This window comes from Vicugna pacos, chromosome 11 (assembly GCF_048564905.1).
Source record: "Vicugna pacos chromosome 11, VicPac4, whole genome shotgun sequence".
Lineage (NCBI taxonomy): Eukaryota > Metazoa > Chordata > Mammalia > Artiodactyla > Camelidae > Vicugna > Vicugna pacos.
The window spans coordinates 53,148,551-53,170,431 of record NC_132997.1 but is presented as its reverse complement, the minus strand read 5'-3'; the positions used below and the strand labels follow the sequence as shown (position 1 = coordinate 53,170,431).

Genomic DNA, 21,881 nt, shown 5'->3' with positions numbered 1-21,881 from the left:
CACTTCTCTATCTTCATGATCCATCCTTGTCCTTGTAAATTTGTATTCTCCATAGACATAGCATAACATTGCTAACATTTTATAGTCTACTGTAATTTTCTTTCTTAGTATTATATTATGAAAGTTCTTTGTACATTTCCACAGTTATTGGGTCTTTTTAATGGCACAAAATATTCTATCAGGTACTTATACCTAAGTTTTAAATGGCTTGATCTTACTCCTCATAAATTTGTTCCTCACTCTGTGACTGGTAGTCATAATCAGAGATGACAATGTTATCCTTTGTTACTGGTTACTTACATTTCCAATACACTCACAGGTAGAGCCAGAACTCCATTAGTTAATTAGTCAGGAAGCACTATTAAATATCCATGAATATATCTTCATTGTTCTATTTCTAACAGGAGGATTAAGTGGACTATCATGTAGGCTTGCTCAAGGCAGCCCCTAACATTTCCTTTCATGAAGAAAATACTTAGTGATTCAAGATAGAGGCATCTCAGCACAAGCATCTCTAGGCTGTCAGCGTGCCTTCCAACACAAGAGCAGCACCCCCCTCAATGTCAACTCGTCCATCAGGACGCAGTGAAATCTTCAGTTCTCCTCCTCGGTGGGAACACTGAAAGGCTACAGAAAACATAAAAGAATCATGAATTAAGATCATTTTCACCCTCTTTAATTAGGAGAACATAGTGAGAAATCTCTTATTACAAGCTCTAGAATCCTCCCAGGTAAGTTTTAAGAAGATATTCTTTCAAACAAACAAAAACAAAATAACTAAACAAAGCAAACCCAACAAAGTCAAATGTGTAGATACAGAGAACAGAGTAGTGTTTACCAGAGGGGAAGGAGTGGGGAGGGGTAGGGGAGACTGAAATGGATAAAGGGGCCAACTGTACGTGATGGATGGAAAATAAACTTTTGGTGGTGAGCATGTTGTAGGGTATACAGAAGTAGAAATATAATGCTGTACACATGAAACTTATATAATGTCACAAATCAATGTTACCTCAATAAAAAATAATTTCTTAATTTAATTTAAAAAATACATTCCTTTATTTGTCCATGTTACTGCCTGGCCCACCCGTGGACTGCGGGGGCCACATGTTCAATTTGATTCACAAAACACACAGCTCCACATCTTCCCTTCCTGAGCCACTTTTATCACTTTTCGTCATGCCTCAGACACACCCCACCCATCGCTTTCTCCCTGGCTCTGTCTAGGAGTAAACAAGGATGTGTGAAAAGATAGAGGCTAGGACTAAACGTCTAAGAAAATAAAAAGGGGTGTTCTTGGCACTTCTGAGAGGGCTCCATCTTCCCAGGTCTGAGTGGGGACAAAGGGAGTTCATTCACTAATTGTGGTTATCAAGAAACCTAATGTGTCAGGCAAACAAGAGGCACAGCCTCAGCCTTCCTGGAACTGAAGGGAGTAACTAAGCTCACAAAAGAAAGAATAGCCACCCTGCTATTCCCAAATCAGAGTCACAGAGGCTTAACCATCCCACTAAGTATGACTTCCATCCTCTGAGGTCAAACTCCTACTTAGTTATGCAGCCAGTACTACATGAGGCTACTAGCTCTGTAGCCTCCACCAGCTGCCATCTATTTTCTCTGCCCCTGACCAACATATTAATCACTAGCAGACTTGGTTCCAAAGCAATTTGTTTGACTTAACCCCATGACTAGCAATGTCAGTAAGAAATCTAAGTAATCATGGAATCTCAACTTGTCACATTATAAATATCCTTTCTGTGCCAAAGTTAGACAGCTAGTTAACTTTATTCAACAAACATTTATTGGGCACTTACTGTATTAGAAGTGTGTCTGTGTGCTGGGAGAGACAGAGGTGGCAGATGTTTGGGGTGGAGGGTGTTTTGAATAGAAGGTTCAGGGTGAAGAAATTTAAAGCCTTTCATTTTCATGTGGGTGGTATTTAACATTTTATACATCTTCAAGTGGATAGTACATATGAGAAGGAATCCTACCTTAAAGTTAAGCAAACTAAAAAAACTGAAAAAGAGCTGTCCTACCGTGCATGACTTTCTTCCCCAGCTGCTGGGACCAGTAGCTGCTGAGAACAGTGTGTGCAGACCCTTAAAAGAAGTGGAAAATTATAGTACAATCCCAAAGAAAACAGCAACAACTTTGTGGTAAATTCATAAACAATCAACCATCCAGTTTGGTTAAACGTTAGATGACTTAGTCATTACGTGGGCCATGGCTATAGAAGAGTATGGAATTATGAGTGTAGATAGAAAGGAAGACACAGAATTTAGGGATAAATTCCTCCAGGTGATGTATCTGCCATGTCTTACACTTTCTGAAGGTTGAATTAAACTGCAAGTTTTAATTATTATCTTGTCTACTCATTGTCAGCCGATGACAGGAAAATCAAGGCCTTCATCTAAATATGTCTGTATCTTTCAAGAGAAAACATCTCCTTCCTCCTAGGACACATATGCAATGAAAGGTGGGAACTCAAACAAAAGGCCAACTTTTCCAACATTCCCAGGCTTTTGGTGCCAAAAGAACTTCTTTTACTGAAGTATTTTTTTCACATGATTATGCCCTAGGTTTAGAACAGAGATGATATTAAAATGAAGAAACAAAATATAAAGTAATACCTGAGAGAAAAGTCTTTGGGAGAGAAAAGGATGGTTTGGGAAAAGCCCCTACTTCAGGAAAACTTGCTCAATATTATGGGGGGCTCACATAGGGTGCCCAAGCATCCCAGTGTGTCTGACACTGTCCTGGTTTTAGCAAAGAAGTATGCTGAGAAATCAGTCTGTCTCAAGCAAACTGAGATGGTTGGTCATCACTGTCCAAAGACCTTCCCACTCTAGAAAAGCATTATTACAGGGGGAAAAAAACTTGCTCTCTGTGCTAATTAAGATCTTTGTGAAGCAGCTGTGCATGTTTTAATCCACTCAGAACTTCTTTTCCACGGGGAAGGTTGAATTGGACTGTTGGGATGGCATTGGGCATTTTCCTGAGTCTTTAAAAAAAGTGCTTGCTTGCTGAGCTTTGAATTTCTTATGTTTTGTTCCTCAGGGGGTAACTAAGTCAAGGCCCTGAAACTAACCCAGCTCCTGCCATCTAACCAGACCAGGAGCCTCGAAGTCTCTGCACAGCCTCCTTCTGCACTGGCCACCTTCTCAGGCGTAAGTGCGCTCCATGAAGCATCCCCCCTTTTCCTGCCCAGCCCACTCTTCTCAAGAGGCTGAAAGTAGGTGGCTTCCCTTTTTTGCCCATCTTTAATTTCATCTCTCTGCTTCTGGCTGGTAGAAGATCCTAAATACCCATGTTTCTGAACCTATCCCACCTACTTTGTGGGCAGGTCTGGGAAAGGAGGAGGGGAGGAAAAAACACTATTTCTGTTTCCCACATGCAGCCCACGACTTTATCCCTCAAAAACCAGATCTTATGTAGATGTCAATGATCCTACAGGCTGGTCACTGAAAAGGACAAAAGGCTTTGGGGGTGTAGTGGACATTGGTCACTGGATTTTGCAAATGACAGACCTGGAAGTGGAGGCTTGGAGAGCCAGTTTTGCTGTTATTATTAAAAAATACCTAACAGTTATTGGCAATTATCCTGTGCCAGGCCCTGTGCTAAGCACTTAACATGGACATAAACCTATGAGGCATTATCCATATTTTATAGACAGGGAACAAGCTTTAAAAAGTTAAGTCATTTGCCCAAGGTCAACAGCCAGGAAGCTCGGATGCAAACCAGGGCTGTCTGACACTGAAGTCTAACCCTGCTATACCGCCTCCTTCATTCTGTGTTTCACGTGAGATTTCAGTGAAGGGATGGGGGAGGGGGAGACCAAGAAACAAAGGCAGCTCAAGACCCAAACAACCTGAAAGGTCATGTGAAGGGCACTTCATCAGCTGTTTGTTATCCTCCTCCACTGTTGAACCCTCCTCAGGACTCAAGTCGAAAAGTACCTGTGACGGGGTCTTCAGCCACACCAACCCACGGCGCGAAGTATCTGGAGTAAAAGTCAAACTCTTGGGTCTGCCCACCATGCTCTCCCTTGAGGGTGAGAATGAGTCCTTTCACCTTCCCTGTGTTTTCCACTTGCGGCAGATTCTGTGTGTTCACTTTCAGGCTCTCCAGAAATGACCTTGTTCATAAAGGGGATGGATTAGGACAAACTCATTCCACAGACCACCCGCTACCCAGTTAGGCGGGCCAGGGTGCAGCTTGCCAGAACTGCTCGGCAGCAGGGGATGGAAGAGCAAGGACGGTATCTTCCTACCTGGGAACAAAACTCTCTGGCTGCGTAAATCATGGTTTGACCGGACGTAGCACAGGCAGACCAAGCCAGAGCTATAAATCTGTGTGCTCTGCCCTCCCCAAAGTGCTGACGAAGCCAGATACCTTGTTTACCTGTTGTAAGTATCACTGAGCCGGACAAGGAGCTTCCGGGTATCTGGAGAATAGCGGATGTCCTGAACCAAGGTGTTACCTATGGCAGTCTGTGGAGACAGACCAAAATCTCCTCAGGAGTATGTCCTGGGTCAAGTCCTTGACCCTGCAATAGAGAACGACCTCTCACTAGCATCTGCTCTGTGCCAAGCACACCCAACATCTCCAGTCCCAAAAGTTCAGTGCAGTTTTGGGACTTAAGATATTGCTCAAAGAGGCCTTTAAGGGAATTGAGTTAACCCTCTGAGAGCCAAAGATGGACGTTGCCCACAAGTGTTACTACGTGCCTCTCCACACACACACACACACACACACACACACACACAGAGCACATACCTCGCCCAGGTCTGAGGCGCCCTGGAATCAAAGCTCTGAATCACTACTGTCTACTACCTGTAGAGGTGGGGGCCTTGTGCCCACCTTTAGAAGTGTCGTAAGGATTAATGAAATATTTGTGGAGGTCTGCAGCATAACTAGAAGATTCTACATGGCAGGGATGCAGGACCAGCAGTCTGATGGGAGGTGGGGACTAGAGCACTTGTCTCAGCGCTGCTCTGCTTGGCAAGCACGCTGTGCTCATTCACTGTGTGCTACAGATCACCAACATAGCAACATTTTCTAAAGGTACCTTGATTCACCCTTTACCTAAGACTGCATATAATCTTACTCATACCCAAGACATAGTTTGTCTGTTTGTTGGCTTGGGGTGCTGAGGGAGATTATGAGGGGACAGAAGCCCCTTCGAGTAATCCTTTGGCACCACCACTGGCTGCCAGCTAAACAGATGAGAATTACATGGTAGTTGTCTGGCTGTCATTAGGTGGCTTCAGGGCTCTAATCTTCTTTAAGGGACTGAGATGCTCTAGGTCCCAAGGCCAAGACTCTCTCTGCTATGTGTTGTGCCTGGAATGTCTGCCTCTGTGAGCGCTGCTGCCCTTCCCTCCAGACATGGGAACTCTGCAGCCAGATCCCAGGTGCTCTCCAGAGCCTTTCAATCTCTCTGAAGGGTCATCCAACCCTTCTCTGCATGGATTCTTATGTCGATTTGAAAGTTTCATTCTCAGCTGAGAATCTTATTGCCAGTTTCTAGAAACACAAAATGACAATACTCGTGATAATGCTTCATCATCCCCATTTTACAAATGTTGACCCTGAGGCTTAGAGAGAGTAGTTTAAGTTCTTTCTTCCATGAACAAGGCCTACAACTATGAATATTTTCCATTTTCTTGCCAACATGCTTCAAGAACATCATTTATGAATTTGGCTTGTCTCCCAAAACCCAAGTCATAGGTGGAGCTGAGGGTAAAACCAGAATCCATGATACTTACATTCTTTGAAAACTTAGATAAAGCAAAATACTAAATAGATTATAAATGCTGTAGTTAAAAATTCACTGAGAAATATCAGTACTATCCATAATAGGTCATTTTACAGAATCATTTTTTCCTCATGGCAGCCCTTGGTCTGGCCAGACTTGGGCCCTTCCTTCTCTACCAACTAAGCACCTGGCCATCCAGGGGTGCTCTGGACCTCTGGAATCTGTATGAGACAACTGTAGTGCCTACTGCACTGGGTGAGTGAGAATGAAATGAGGTAATGCACTAAAATGCTTAATGCATGGTACTACACAAGGGAGACACTCAAAAGTGTTCTTTATTATCATTACCACCACCATCATCATTATTAAGCCCCATCCCTACAGAGACCCCGTGAGGAGGCCAGGCTGTGTATCTGGTCTTCTCTATTGAGGTACCTACCTGTGCTTTCCTGCTCCCTTCCATCAAAGCATGGCCCCCTCATCTCAACCTCATTCTCCACTGAAGAGATCAGGACACCGACAGCTGCCAGGCAGTTTCCATTCTTTCCTTTCACTCTCCGCCTGCCACACCACAGTCTCCCCTCCCCATCCTTCAGTGGAGTCTAATCTGATACTGACGAGTCAGGCAAAACCGTTCAACCTTCTCACCAAATAGATTCAATATGAAAATTCGAACCTCAGACGCACCACATAGTATTCATCCAAGCTTAGACTGGAACACTTATACTGGCAGAAGGCTAATCTTTGGAGACCAAATACTACCGAAATTTTGTTCAGGTAGTGACAGATGATCAAATCACACGAGCTCACGTTGGAGTCTTTTCACCAACCTTTATCAAGTCCTCCACTTCAAGGAAGTCCTAGATTGGGGAAAAAGACAAAACCATTGTAAAACAGGCAAGCTGTCAGGTGTACACAGTTTATGGCAATAATTAGGAACAACTGACCTGGGGATGAGCTGGATAAAGAGGCAGGTCCAAGACGATACCATCCTCTGCTCTTCTGGCCTTTAGTTCCCCACTCAGAGTGACAAAGGTTATAGTGCTATTCACGTTTTCTGGACCAAAAAAAAAAAAAAAAGAAAGAAAGAAAGAAAAGAAACTTACTTTGTTAATTAGAAAGCTCTTTAAAAGGAATCAAGAAATAGGAAAATAAACTTTGTTATAGGGTTACACATCTGTTTTGATCACTATGTGTTGTCTTAGATTCCCTGCTGGTGTTGTTCCTGTAAAGGGGACCCAGGTTTGAATTACTAGGGTTCCAAGTGGCAAAAACTCTCACTGGATTCTAATTTGAGAACGAAGAACATAACTGATTGGACTTGACATCATACTGTGCCCTTGAGAAAACTATTTAACCTCCTTAAACCTCAATTTCCTCATCAACAAAATGGGGTAATAATTAAACCTATACTAATTTCATTTTACCAATAAAATGGGGATAATAATTAAACCTAGCTCATAGGGAAACTATAATGCTTTCTAATGCAGATTTTTAAATATCCCCTAAAACTATAGAGTTATAAACTCTATAGGTCTAAGATATGCCAAGGGGATGACAAATAGAACATATACATTATGAACAAGTCTTGATATGAACAAACCAAGCTTACCATAAACAAACCAAGCTATACTGAAAACTTCGATTTAAAGATTGGATCACAACCCCTGATACAATATCTCTTCATGTTACTGATACAACTTGGACCACTTATTTCCAGGTAGGTAACGTTTTTAGTGAAAAACAAAGATTTGTGACTTATTTCTATCCCCTTCCCTAATATTTCTGAAAAACTTAACCATATCACAAAGGTGAGGAAATTAGGTATTGCTGATTAACTTCCACAGGATAAAATTCATACTCTGAAACCCAAAGTTTGATTCTTTCACTATAATTGGTGTAAGACATCATAATTTACAAAGCGTTTTTTCATGCTTTTTCTTATCTAACCTGAGGCCCACCCTATGGAGGACTATCAGGCCTTTCTTTGTTGCTACCACTTTCCAGTTCAACTTCTCCCTGCATTCAATCCTGCTTTCTTTACTCCCCTACCAATACTGATCCCAGGAAGACTGCCCCCAGTCCTTCCATCATGCCAGTGTCTCAGAGGCTGCTTCCCGGGGAAACTCATCCTGTCACACCTTCCTTTACTCTCCCCATCTAAGTAACTCCACAAAGAACTTCCTTTTCCGACCCCCTCCCTCCCGTCGTATCATCTTGTTTATTTCCTCGTTTAACTTTCTGTTTGTTGTTTACACTTGTCATGGCTGCTTCCATCTCCACTTTTAGGGCATTTCCAGGCATCTCTCCTCTACCCCATTCCCACAAAGCCCAGATCTTTCTCTCTTATGCTAAGTGCAGCTCAGATGGAAATTGGTAGGGTTAAGGTGCTGTATCCTCTCTTCATTAGGTAAACTGTGTATGGTTGGGGCTCATGAATCCTTAAAATTCAGAGTAAAGAAGCTCTTGTAAAATGAATTTCACATATTGGGGGCAAAGTGTGCCTTTTGGTACTCTGACATCGCATCATGTGAGACACCTTTCCTGTCCTGTAAACTCTCCTGTGTTAGTCACAGAGACCAAAGAGCTTCTATCTAAAATAAAAAGGACTTCTAGAGAATAAGGACCATAGCTTTCCAATGTGCCTGGCACATACTTAGAAAGATCAAAGTGTTACTGAAAGTTGCTGTTTTTATTTCAGCATAATGAATCGCATGAAATAAACGTTGCAATATCTTTGTATCAGTCACTTTGGCTCATTGGAAAGGATGTGTGAAAGTTTATTTTAAAATATTTGCTATTTAATAAATAGGATCATAAAAGAAAATCACTTTACTCATTTTGTGAAAGAGCACAGCTGCAGAAGCCAGGGTAGCATGGCCACAGAGAGGAACCTCACTCGCTGGTGTAAACCACCTTAATCCAAAGCAGGAACCTTCGGAGGAGAAAAGCCAAAGAGAGACAAGATCATTGTCATACACGGGGGTTGCAAAGTCTTCATTTTCTTCTTCTTTTCTAAATACTTCAATAGCATGATTAACCACTGAAACATGTGAAAGGAGGAGTAAAGTCTAGGCAAGGTTCCTAAGGCTCCCCGGTGCTAGATCTAGAGCCGAAACATCCAAATTCACCAACACCTGCTCCCCTAGATGAACTGAAAACCAAATCAGAATCTCCCCCTCTCTCTTCCAGTGGGGGAATGATACTTAAGGGATGCAAATAATAAATGGGCATTTCCCTTAAGTATCATTCCCCCACTGGAAAAGTAGCTTCTGGTGCCATTCAAGAATGATTAAAAAAAAAAAAGCATACTTTGTGTAAAGTTGTCAGTTGGGTGTAGTTTTCGGATGAAAGCAGTTTCAGAAAGGTTCATTTCCCTTGCAATTTTTTGATGCATGTCTTCATCCAATTTCTAAATTAGAAACAAAAGGTTATTGAGACTCCAGAAACACAAGCCAGACTTCCTTGGACAGCAACTGCCACAAGTTAATAATAGTTTATTAATATTAAAAGTTATATGCTTAAAAGGAAAGAATTGCCAGGGAATTCAAGGCACTTTTATAATAATCGTTTTTCAGAAATCTCAGAAATTATTTTGCAGCACCATGTGAAAAGCTGTAGATGTAAAAAACTAGAACAGATTCTGAAAGACGTACTGGCCTGGGCTACCCTTTGTCAGATTATTTTCTAGTCTATCCCGGAGAGCATGTGTTCCCTTCTAAAAACAATTTCTAAAAATAGAAACTCCACAATCTCCCTTTCTTGTTGGATGAGGAGATGTGAGGCACCCACTCTGGACAAGCTGGACCATTCTGCCCCTGTTTATGCATGGTTGACTCCCTTTCATGAGTCAGGCCTTGAGGTCACCTCCTCCAGGAAGCCTGTCTCTTCCCCAGTGCTTAAACCACCTGAAATGACCTACTTTGCCCTTTGCTGCCTGTTCCCCCCACCTCTGACTCTGAGCTCCATGAGGGCACTGACTGTGCTACTTTGCTTTTTTCTGGTTTAGAACAATGCTTATATTCATCCTGGAATGGTAGGAACTCAATAAATATTTGCTGAAAGGATACATTGTTCACTTAATCTTCATTTTTAAACCTCTCAATAAAGATACTTTTATCCACTTACAGATAAAGAAATTAAACACAGAAAAGTTGTATAATATACTAAAAACACAACATGCCTAATAAATGGTAGAATGATTAAGAATGTGGGCTTTGCAAATGTTAAGAATCAGTGAATCTAGAGAAGTATATGGATGTTCATTGCACCATTCTTGAAATTTAGTTTTAAAAATTTTTCAAAACAAAAACATTTTTAAAGTTAGCTTTGGAAACAGACATAGTGGGATTCATATCCTGGGTCAGCTCCCAGCAGCAGTTCCAGAGTGAGCAAGCCGTTTCATCTCATGGAGCCTCAGCTTCCACACCTTTAAAATGAGGATGATAGTCCTCAAGTCAAAGGATTATTGTGAAAATACATACATACATCTACACGAACACACACACACACAACAGTCCTCAATGCTAGGGGAAAAATGAGTCAGAAACGTGAATTTTCCTTTTGAGCATGAAAATCAAGTTTTTAATTAACAAAATGTTCACTAGTTAGATTTTGATTTTTAGAGAAGTCTGGAGACAAATGCATTTTTGCTCTGGCCAAACTTACTATTCCTGAGCTCCGGAAACCCAGAAATAAGAATTACAACTTTATTTTAATAAATTCAAAATTCAGTTATCTGAGTTATGCAAGTTAAACGCCCTTGTCTTTTAGTTGATTCAAATTCTTTTGAAACACTTTCCATAGACTCATAGAAGGCATAAAACAGTGGTTACTGTGAAAAATCAGTAATGATTTTTAAATCAGCTGATATAAAAGTCTTAACAGACCGACTAAGGTTTTCTTCAAGGAGAACTGTATTCAGAATCTGTAGAAATCCTGTAGTCCTACGGAAAGAGAAATCACTTAAGAAATTGATACTTATTTTCTGAAAACCTAAACATAACACAACGGAATGGGATTTTTTGTTTGTTTTTTACTTAATGTTTTTTTTCCCAAAAGATTAAGTCTAATAATGCATAAAAAGTGCTCATCACATAAGTACTTGATAAATGTTACCTTTTTATTTGAGTGGATCAAAGCCAGGGTGTTAACCTCCCACACTGCACTGCCTCCTCAAAACCAACTATTATTATCCCGTTAGTACACTGCAGGCAGGAAAACCAATGTCTATCAATGCTTGTGAGGGAAAGCAACAATCAATCAGCTACCAAGTGCCATGCTGGGCCAGCAGCATCAGCACCACTCCTAGGGGAATTTGTTAGAAGTGCAGTCTCAGGTCCAACCCCAGACCTTCTGAACCAGAATCTCCAGCTTAACCAGATAACCAGGTGATCTCTGTACACATTAAATTTGAGAAGCCCTGGTGTATAAGATATGGTCATATGTTCAAGGGGCTTAGTGTCTTGGTGTGGAGTCAAGACAGACACAGAAAGCAGCAGCAAGCAACAACGGAGAGCATGTAATGGAGATACATGGATTTTGATGTTAAATACGCTAGGACTTTAAAGATGGGGACTTGAGGTGGACGTAGAAAAAGGGCAGATTTTGGCGAGTTGGACAGGAAAATGTGGACAAAAAGCTTTGTATTGGGGACACTTCTTGGGCAAGTATCTTGACCTCATTTCGTTTTCCTTCTGTTAAATTTTTGACACCCTAGGATTCTGTAAGCTCAGGTAAGAAGACATAGGATGGTAGGAATGAAGTAGAATGAGCACCTGTCACACCTGTGGGCACCTCTGGACCTGGGGAGTGAGAAGTCTCACTTCAGGAGTGGAGGAGGAACTGCTGGGGCCAACAAGGCAACAACGTTAATAAGTGAACTCAAACGCTTCCCATGGCCTGTTGAATATTCTCCATGGAAACCAGCCCACGTGCCGGTACATACAACACCTGAGAGAGACTGGGAGCCATTTAATTCCCTAGTGCTGAGTCTACAATATCAGGCCTCAATGGCAACTGAAGTGGTGATAAAGAGAAGCCTGTGTGGTCTTCCTGGATTTCCTCCTTGGTGGCAGGAATCTGCAGTGCCTGCCAGTCCTTTCTCTATCTGATCTGGCCAAAATTCCTATCCTTGTCCTTCCTTTTTTTGTCTATTATTTCCTCTGACCTTTAGGACAAGAGTCTCTAAAAGCATTAAAGCATTTCTCATTGTAGCCAAGCTCATCGTCTATTGGAAATAATTTCCTTTGCAAATGGGCTATTTTGCATGTCAGCTAAAACACACACTACACTGGCCATCAGCTCTTTAATCCTCTCTACTTTGGCATACTGTATCCATTGCAATTTGAGTTTCTGTAACTGTAATTTCTGTCCCAAGACACTGAAAATGCACCTGCTATTTGCCTGAAGGACCAGAGACAATATAGAAAGTTTGATAGTAGCAGCCCTCAACTTACTGCAGGCAGCTGAATTTCTACACTGGAACCAAAGATCAAGATAATGGAGAATCATGAGAAAGTCAATATTGCTTTAACTTTGAGAGCTTTAGAAACAAAAGAATGAGACTGCATTCATTCAAAATATTGAATTTTGGTTCCAATAATTTTTCCATTTTATACTACAAGCTTATTTTCAAATGCAGGACATAACAGTTACAAACCAACAGCTATTGATTCTCTTGCTTTAATATACATTTTCCTTTGCCAGTCTCACAAGAATCAAATTTCCAACAGCAAAAAGAGAGCCATGTTTGTTTTTCTGAGCTCCAAAGTACTGTATTGGGACACGGAATTTCTATCACCATATGGCTCACAAAAGATTAATGATCAGAAAATCAAGAGAGTAAAGTTTTAAAATACTCCCATCTTGTGGCAGTCTAGAAATATGACAGCTTAAAAACAGCTCCTGCTCTCAGTCTGTTCATTTGTCCTTCTGCTATAGCTTCAAGCAAAGGAACAGCACTTAGATGTAGAAAGTTCTAAATCATCAAGGAAGAAATGGGAGACTCCTTCTGAGGCACTTGGATTTCCAATTGTAAAGTTATGTCCACAAAATGTATCACTCAAACGGCAGGTCATCTTCAGTTGCTCCGAATGGATCTTACAGATGCCTAGTCTCTCCGGCTCCAACACAGACTCCAAAGCTCATACTTGCTTTGTAGGCCCTGCCCACCCTACCCCATCAATGAGAACAAAAGATCAATATTTGTTGGTTAACTAAAATTCTTAGGAGATTTTGCCATACTTTAGCTGACTATAAATGTTTTCACTTTCTCTCAACAGGCCTATTTAGTGCCTCCCATGTGCTAGGCCTTATATGCTGGAACAAGTCAGAATAGATTAAGATCTCATAGAACATAGTCTAGTGAGGAAGACAGGCATTGAGTGAATGACAGCAAGAGGAAAGCACACTAACCAAATGGGAAGGGGCACCATAGGAGCAAATGTCAGGGGAGGACATTAGTCTTGTGGTGAGTATGGTAGGTTAAAAGCACAGGCCCTGGAGTCAGGCAGACCTGGGATGGGAGTCTGAAGTCAGCCACTTAGGTAAATTCCTTAACCTTCTTTGCCTCTGTTTTCTCATCTGTAAAATGGGGATAACAATAATAAGACCTAATCACAGAGTAGTTGTGAGGGTGAAATGAAATAACATATGAAAAGCAACTAGCACAGTATGTAACTGGCTGAACCTGCCTGAAGTCACTGCTCCCGAAGTTGAGGGTTATGTTCCAGAAGCCAGTGTAGATATTTGGGAAGTAGAAATTCCCACATTAATATTTCCTCTTTCTTTGCATTGCTCTCTTCCCTCAAATTCTTGGCAAAGGAAAACCCTCAACATCCTAAAAGAATCTCCTTCGTACTCCATATCCTTTTGTGGGGCATAAAAATGAAATAAGAGGTTATAACTCTAAAAATCCAAGGAGCTTCTGATCTAGTATGGTCACACTGAGCCAGTGATCTCTAAGGGCACCAAGTTTGGAAATGGCCACTGCATATGAGTTGAAGCATAGATTGAACACGACATTGCTACATATCTGTTTTTCCTTAAATACATTTCCCACCAACCTGTAAAAGGAGCATTTGGTAGCCCCTAAATTTGACCAGGAGTACTGGAACAGTTAGTAGTTTAGGAACTAAAACTAAGCACTCCTCTTTGAAAACGTGAAGCCAGTCCACCTTCTGTCACTGGAAATGATTATTAGTGTTTAAAAGGATAAGAATGTACATCTACGAATATTAATTTAATCCTAGCACAGTGTACAGCATATGGCAGACAGCCGGTAAATGCTGACTAAATCAGAATAAATGGATACACTGAGCAAACAACAAAGTTGTTTTCATGGATAATTTTAAGAGGAAAACTCCAGAATAAACGTCTCTTAGAAAAAATATCTTCTGAAACAATGGTTCTCAACTAGGGGCGGGTTTTGATTGCTGTGACTGGTAGGATGAACAGAGGCATCTGTCATCTAGTAGGCAGGGGCCCAGGATCAGCCAAACATTTTACCATGCACATGACAGCCTCATGCAACAAAGAACTTCCCAGTCCAAAATGTCAATAACACCACTATTGAGAAGCCCTGCCCTAAACACACAAACACACAAACAAGAACAACCACCACCAAAAAACCTTAAGGCTTTGTTACAATATAAAGGAGAATAAATATGGCCTCCCTACCCCTGTTATGTCGTTTTCACTAAATACTAAAGCTGGTTCACAGAATAATAAAGCACTACTCTTATGATTACCATAGCCCTCTGACCTATTCCAATAGTTGGTCAGTTCCTACAGTTTTTTACACAGCTATCACTGTAATGTACCTATTTTACTATTTAAAATATTATTTCTATGCATTTTCTACATCTGTACATAGTCTTTATTGCCCAATTGTCAGGCATTTGAGGACAATCATCAGTTTTTTAAGGTTTAAAATATTTTTTCAAGTATCTGTCTCATGTTCCATTTAGCGCTTTGTCTGTTTTTGTTTTCACCTAACATACTGGGTTAAAAGTCCCTCATGTGAAGAATTTTTAAATGAACTTGTTTAGAAAGGAAACCAAAACAAAACTTAAGAATATTATAGAAGCTCTGGGAATATGGTTTCACTTTCTGTCCAGCGCTCTTTTATCAAGATTCAAAAAGCTCAAAGTGCAATCACCTAGTCTTTCGTCTGTCCACCCAGTTTTTCTGTGGTTAGCCTCATCTCAGTCAAATTTTAAATAAATTTAAACAAAACAAAATGAAAAATGGGAGGAGGGTATAGCCCAAGAGGTAGAGCACATGCTTAGTGTGCACAAGGTCCTGGGTTCCATACCCAGTACCTCTTCTAAAAGTAAACAAATAAAATAAATTACCCTCCCCCGAAAATAAATTTTTTAAATGAAAAAGAATATTCCTTTGAAGGCCTGCACTTAAAATCTGAAGTATTTTCTCCCCCATAAAATCCAGTGTTGTTCCGTCCTCTGAGTCCCCATGGTACCTGGCACTTTTGGGTCTTTCAGCCTCTGTGGTGACTAGAGGACAAGGATCAGGTTTACATGTCTACTTACCCCGCTAGACTCTGAGCACCTCAAGGACAGGCAAACTTACTAATCTCTGTACCTCCCGTTCCCACCCTGGAGCCAGATGCATGTGAGATGTCAACAAATATTTGTAGAACGCATAATGACAGGCTAAATGCCTACTGAGTTGGGGTCGGCCTTGTAAGGTCTAGCACTTATTTGTCTCTGACATTTTCCTGAGTTCACTCGTGTTCTCTGTAGGTGTTTAAAGAGTCCACTGTCTCCAGCCATGGGTAAAAGAATCCAAGAGCAGAAACAAAACAGTTTAAACTTCCATTATAATTTTTCTTGATTATACACTGGGGAAAGTGCTAAATGAACCTCTAGGAGAGCAGGATTCTCATGTCCACAGAACAGAAAACTAGCAAACTCATCTTTAGGTATCTATTCATCTAGGCCATTAAATGAGCCTGGTCTCACAGGTCCAAGTCCCAAAGAAGTGAATTGAGATACTCTATAGAGAGCATCCCTGGGTCATGGATTTCCTCATCTTTTTCTCTTTTCCAGTCATACTCAAGTATATTGCTTTGAATTATACTAAGTTTTGCTTTAAATTTTATTTTCTAGTTTTGCCAAACATTTAAATCACATGCAAAATATATTTAATGGAGATACACACACACACATATACACTCACATATACAGAGAGAAAGAGGTATCCTAAGTCTGGAGTGTAGCAAGTGTTCTGGAAGTTAAAAGGAGTAAACTGAGGAATAATACTAATTCTTGTCATCTGGTGAAAACCGAGTACATAAATCACTCAAAACTTTTTTCAAAACTCATGAGGCAAGTATACTGATTCTCGACAGGCAGGTTTAGTCAATTCCACAATTCCTTCACGTGAGGTTATATTTGCCAGATTGTTTCCTAAGAAAGTTCACAATTTAGAATCTGGCTATTAAATACTCTCTCACTAATACTACCAAGCTCTTATAAATAAAGCCTTTTAGCTTTATTACTGTCTGCGTTTTGTGGTTAGAAAATGCCAGCTACAAGGCTGCATAATCAATTCATCACCAAGGTAAGATGAGGACTCTGGGTCACCATCTTGCTGCCCCATCTGAGGGAGAAAATAAGTAGACCAAAGACTCGATTAACAATACTCACCGGTCTCAGTAAAATCTCAGCCATTCTCCATCTTGATTGCATACTCAAATCACTTGGGGAGATTTTAAAACAGCACTGCCTGGGTCCCACCCCCATAGACTCTGTTGTGGTTGGTCGGGACGCAGCCTGGGCGTAAGAATGTTTAAGCACCTCAGGTGGTTTTAATATGCAGCCAGCTTGGCATTCACTGCACTCCAAGGCCCCAGTGCACACTTGGCCCAACTTAATAAGACTTAGTTAAGAACATCAATTGCTTACAGTGTTCCTGAAGTAATTCTCAGATAATCTATTCTTACAGTAACTGCTCTGAGTGGAAATGTACCTTGGCTTGTTTCCTAATATCCAGGTAACAACACAAACCAGCTAAGGTCAAGGAATATTTAACTATTCTGTTAATACTTATCTAATCGAAAGCCATTCTTAAAATGAGACTTTCAGTAAACTGGGTTCTCCCTATCTTAGAGCTTAATTCCTCCTTTCTCCTAAATTACTTAATTCCTTGCAAAATATATTATTTCCTTGGTCCTGAAAGAATTTCTAATTGTCTGAACTATAGGCAAGGTTAAAGTTATTCAGCTAGAATCTTTTATGCTAAATGTAGTATCAGCCACGTCCTGTCCCATAAAACTCATCTAATTTCATTTTCCTCTGCATTTGGTGCTAACTAAATGAAAACCCAATGGCGACTAAGGGAGTTCTAGTTCTTTTTTTTTTTTTTAATTGACTTTAGTTCTTCTTTACATGAATCTTCATTTCTAAAACTAAGCATCTAGGTGTAGCAGTCTCATCATATAATTTGGTCAAAATCAACTTGCAGAGATGAACATTGCTGATGTCATCGACAAAGAACATAAACCCAAGAGGTAAACAAACAAGTGGGTCTGATTTTTTTTTTTAAGAAATACTTGGTTCTACAGGAATCTAAAATTTCAGCCACTGTACTTCAAAACTAAATACTACTTACATTTTCTAGGAGGCAAACAGCAGCAGGATTCCCACGAAATGCTTTTGCTGTGAATGCATCTGCTATGAAAATAGGGAGCTTCATTTTCCTTGCAAGCTCTCAAAATGCCAGCAGTCTGCCTCACTTCTGCTGCAAAAAATCAAAAAGTTAATGTTTTACTTGATGTACAGAAGCAACTAGCATTTCCCAGATCCAAAGTCAAGCAATTATTCTAACACACCCACATTTAAAGGTAAGTGATCCTGATTTATTAAGCCTCTAAATTAAATTTTTTTTAAATACTGGAAAAATAGACTATTTTCTTTTCATACTGTACATATATACTTTACAACATAATCATATTCTTAGAGTAGCCAAAACTAGATTAGGCTATGTTTTTAATGAAGTGAACGAAACTTCCAACAGGCATATATGTTGCTAATAGTTTCCCAATGAACACTACTGCCCTTTTAAAAGAATGCATTTTTTTCTAATTATAAAAAAATACTCATTATAAAAAACTTGGAAAATCAAAAAGTGACCCATAACCATGCAAATGAACAATGATTTTTCCCTCTATTTGCACTTAACATAGTCAAAGGAGCCTCATGCTTTAATTAATTTTGTGTTATTTTATAAATCTGCAGGAGACTTTTTTGAGCTCATGATATAGAAATGTTTAAATAAAGTTTTGCATTATAAGAATAATACCTTCTCTTTACTGACAATCTATAACGTACAGAAAAGCGGGAAGTGGGGAATAATCTCTATTTCCACTTCCTAGAGATACATTCTGTTAACATTTCAAGTGTTTCCTCTGCTTTTAGAAAGCAAAAGTTTTGTCATAGACCTGGAGGGGTTCCTCCCTCCCAAAATTAGTTTTTTTTTTAAATCCAGCAAATTAGGAGGTGATTTGTTTAAATCTAAAAGAAATTAACCCATTCTAACATGTATTTCTTATTCTCAAGGAGATTAAGATAAACATACTAATGGGAATCTTTGCTGGCTGCCACACCTCTAGGCAGCTCCCAGGCCTACAAATTGGTTTCTTTTTCTTTTCTTTCTCTTTTTTTTTTTAATAAAAATTTTAAGCAAGTGTTTCCATCGATTTATTTTCTGTATTCCTTAAAAACAAAAAATCACATCTAATACTAATGCTTTGAAATACTGTACACCAAAGAAAGGCCACTGCACTCATGCTGCGAGCTCGTCCACGTCCTCTGTACTTCTGTGTGCCAGATGGTCTTCAATAATTTCTGCAGAGATTCCTCTTCAACAGATTATATGCAAGAGGTAAAAGCTGTCCAGCAACTTCACGAAAATACTGGGAACCATGACAGAAGAGGTCGGTCCCCAGCTTCAGCCGCACCCCATAATCGCATTCATCCTTAGCAAACTGCATGAACGTCACCATTTCCCGAACAGGAGCAAATGCCCTGAGTCTCTCGTCATCACTGGGCGCACTGGCGATGGTCCTGCAGATCCTCCTGAGGCTGGCATCTGTTTCAGGGAGCTCTCAGTACCCAACATCATTCTTATCCACTGGGACAACCAAGCCTGCCCCTTGAAAGGTCTTTGCCACAACCCTCTTATCTCTCTGTCGCATCTTCATGCTTCTGTTTCAGGGAGAACCGCAGTTCTTGGGCTGCTTCTGTGAGCTTCTCATCTATGTTTTTCAGGAGACTAGTTTTCTTCTTATCTGTTACTTCTTTAAGTTTTTTCATCAAAAATAATTTGCAGCAAACATGTTATCTCCATTTTGAACAATTGTACAGCTTTTCTTTGCTTCATTTCTACCAACAAGTACTGGAAGTTCATCAGGAGAATCCCTGAAATACCCCACGTGGAACTGAGTTTTATTATCTTCAACAAAAATGGTCTGGAACTCGGGAGGATCATAGTAAAATCTCCAGTAGAGATTACAATTCAGGCTTGCTAACTTCCTCATTTTATGTTTTCCGGCCAGGATATCATAAGGGCCCACTAACCGAAGTCCAAGGTTTGCAGAAAGTGAATCAGCTGGCTTCTCAGGACCAAGACCTTCACAGAACCTCCAGAAGTGATAGAAATTTTCAGGCAGAGAAAGCCTGTAATGACGTTCTACTTCTTCTCGCAGGTCACTGGGGACGTCAGCTGCACAGGACTTACTCTTCTTCACGGCAGCTGCTTTTTCACACTGCGGCCCCTCCCCGCCAGGCTTGCGTTTCCCGCCGCCACCCACCATCCTGCCGCTGCCTCTTTTTCTTTTTGCTTAATTTATTTTACAAGCATTTTGCTTAACTTTCTTGCCAAATGTCTGCTTTTCTTCTTCTTTTTTTTTTTTTTTTGAGGGCTAAGTGATATATTTGTTTCAGGTATACAACGTAATGATTCGATGTTTGTATATATTGGGAAATGATCATCACAATAAATCTTGTTAACCCATCACTATACACAGTTACAAAAAAAAAGGTTTGAGTGTGATATAACTTTTAAGATCCACTCTCTTAGTAACTTTCAAATATGCATAACACTATTACTAACCATAGCCACCATGCTGTACATGACATTCCCCTTGAACTAAAAGAACTCTGACTTTGTCTGGGGAGGCAAGGTGCCCAGCCCCATAAATGTATCATAAATGGTCTAAGCCCATCAGGATGATCTCATTTTCCTTTGCCAGATGCTCACTCTTTCAGATCCTCTTGCAGACAGAGATGGACATATGACCTAGTCAGAGCAAGATTGCTGGAGGGATTCTGGGAAAATCTTTTTGCTTTTTGATAAAAGGGGTAGACCAGAGAAAAGAATGGACAGCCTCTTTTTCCTGTCTTGAACATGTTGCTGATGCCTGGAAATGCAAAAAGTCATCTTTTGACCATGAGATGACAAATATGAAGATAAAAAGCTAACAAACTAGGTAAGAAAGAGTATAGTTAACCAGCTAAATAAATGTAAGACCCTCCTACTTTCAGACAAGTAAACAGCAAATGTTCTTAAAGTTCGAACCATTGTCAGTCCATGAAGTAGCCAAAATAATGCCCAAAGTAGCCAAAGATGTCCACCATCCTAATTCTAAGAACCTGTGAACATGTTATGTTACATGGCAGGGGGGAACTAAGGTTGCAGATGGGATTAAGGTTGCTAATCAACAGACTTTTTAAAATAAGATTATTCTGGATTACCCAGGTGGACCCAATGCCACAGGGGCCTTTAAAAGTGGAAGAGAGAGGCAGAAAAGTTTAAGTTTTGTGATTTGAACATGCTATGGAGCTGGTCTGAAGATGAAGGAGGCACAAACCAAGGAATGTAGGTAGCCTTTAGAAACTGAAGAAGGCAAGGGAACAAATTGTCCCTTAGAATCTCTAGAAGGAACAAATCTGGATTAGTCCGTTCAGGACGCCACAACAAACCACAGACTTAAATGGCTTAAACAACAGAAATTTATTTTCTCACAATTTGGAGGCTGAGAAGTCTCAGATCAAGGTTGACTTTAGCTCAGTGAGACCTGTTTTGGACTTTGACCTCTAGAGTATAAAATAAGACGTTTGCATTATTTTTACCCATTAAATTTGTGATAATTTTTTACTGCAGAAATAGAAAATGAATATAATGCAATATTGATACTGACAGCCCAACAAAATCCTAACTGCTGCACAAGTTTCCAAGAACAACAATAGTTAATATTTACTGAGCACTTATTACGTGTTAGACATTGTTCTGTGAACAATTCATCCTCAAAGCACCTGCACAAAAGATACTTATTATAATTTCCATCTCCATTTTACAGATGAATAAACAGAGGCTCAGAAATTTTAAGTAATTGCCCAAGGTCACACACTTAGGCAAGGCCCAAATTTGACCCCAAATAGTCTAACTCCAGAGTCCACATTCTTAACGCCATGCCTTCGGACCAGAATTTGAGGAGCTCTTACTTAAGGAACTAAAATCTTAGCTCTATGAAATTGTAAACTATCACTGCATAAGAGAAATTTTGTCTTAAAGCATTAAAAAACTTCAGACTATTTTTGAAATGAAAACTCAAGAGTTTAGTAATTTCTTAGTTAGAACTTTTAATACAAAGGACCCAGGTACAAGAAATACTAAATAACTGTATTATCTTATGTATGAAAACAAAACAAGATTTATTTCTGATTAAGTAAAAAGAGTTCTTTGTCAAGTGTGGAAGTTTCTTAAGCATTTTTGTTTGTTCTAGAACAGTGGTTCTCAGATTTTAGCATGCATCAGAATCACCTGTGGGGACTTGTTAACACACGGATTGCTTGACTCCATGCCCAGAATTTCTGATTTCATAAGCCTGAGGTGGGGCCCAAAAATTTACATTCCTAGCAAATTCCCAGGTGATGCTGATGCTTCACTTGGAGAATCACTACAAAAAGAGGATGAAGTTTCTAACACCATAAATACATACAAAATATCTAAAATGTATTTTATCATTTTTATTTTTATTCTTGGTCAAAAGGTAGAAAAGGGAAGTATTTTTTACTCACTTAATCAATTACTATCCCTGTTT

General features: G+C 40.0%; 1 protein-coding gene and 1 pseudogene across 8 annotated transcripts in view; both read right to left on the bottom strand.

Moving 5' to 3' along the window:
* The window catches only part of PBLD (phenazine biosynthesis like protein domain containing), a 38,062-nt gene that overhangs the window by 7,992 nt on the left and 8,189 nt on the right, over positions 1–21,881 (bottom strand). For 4 of the 8 annotated variants that reach the window (XM_006212911.4, XM_072971417.1, XM_072971414.1 and 1 more), the window contains 9 exons: positions 17,390–17,518; positions 9,068–9,167; positions 8,592–8,690; positions 6,703–6,812; positions 6,586–6,615; positions 4,399–4,487; positions 3,954–4,132; positions 2,034–2,096; positions 362–627 (listed from right to left, as the gene is read on the bottom strand). In XM_006212911.4, coding sequence (XP_006212973.2) covers positions 515–627; positions 2,034–2,096; positions 3,954–4,132; positions 4,399–4,487; positions 6,586–6,615; positions 6,703–6,812; positions 8,592–8,690; positions 9,068–9,167; positions 17,390–17,473 — 867 coding nt within the window. In that variant the 5' untranslated portion in view covers positions 17,474–17,518 and the 3' untranslated portion in view covers positions 362–514. Of the gene's footprint in view, positions 1–300; positions 628–2,033; positions 2,097–3,953; positions 4,133–4,398; positions 4,488–6,585; positions 6,616–6,702; positions 6,813–8,591; positions 8,691–9,067; positions 9,168–17,389; positions 17,519–21,881 lie in introns of those variants that run through there. The other 4 variants (XM_072971418.1, XM_072971419.1, XM_072971415.1 and 1 more) reach the window with 2 other exon arrangements.
* On the bottom strand, positions 18,563–19,592 carry LOC102544269 (histone PARylation factor 1-like; annotated as a pseudogene).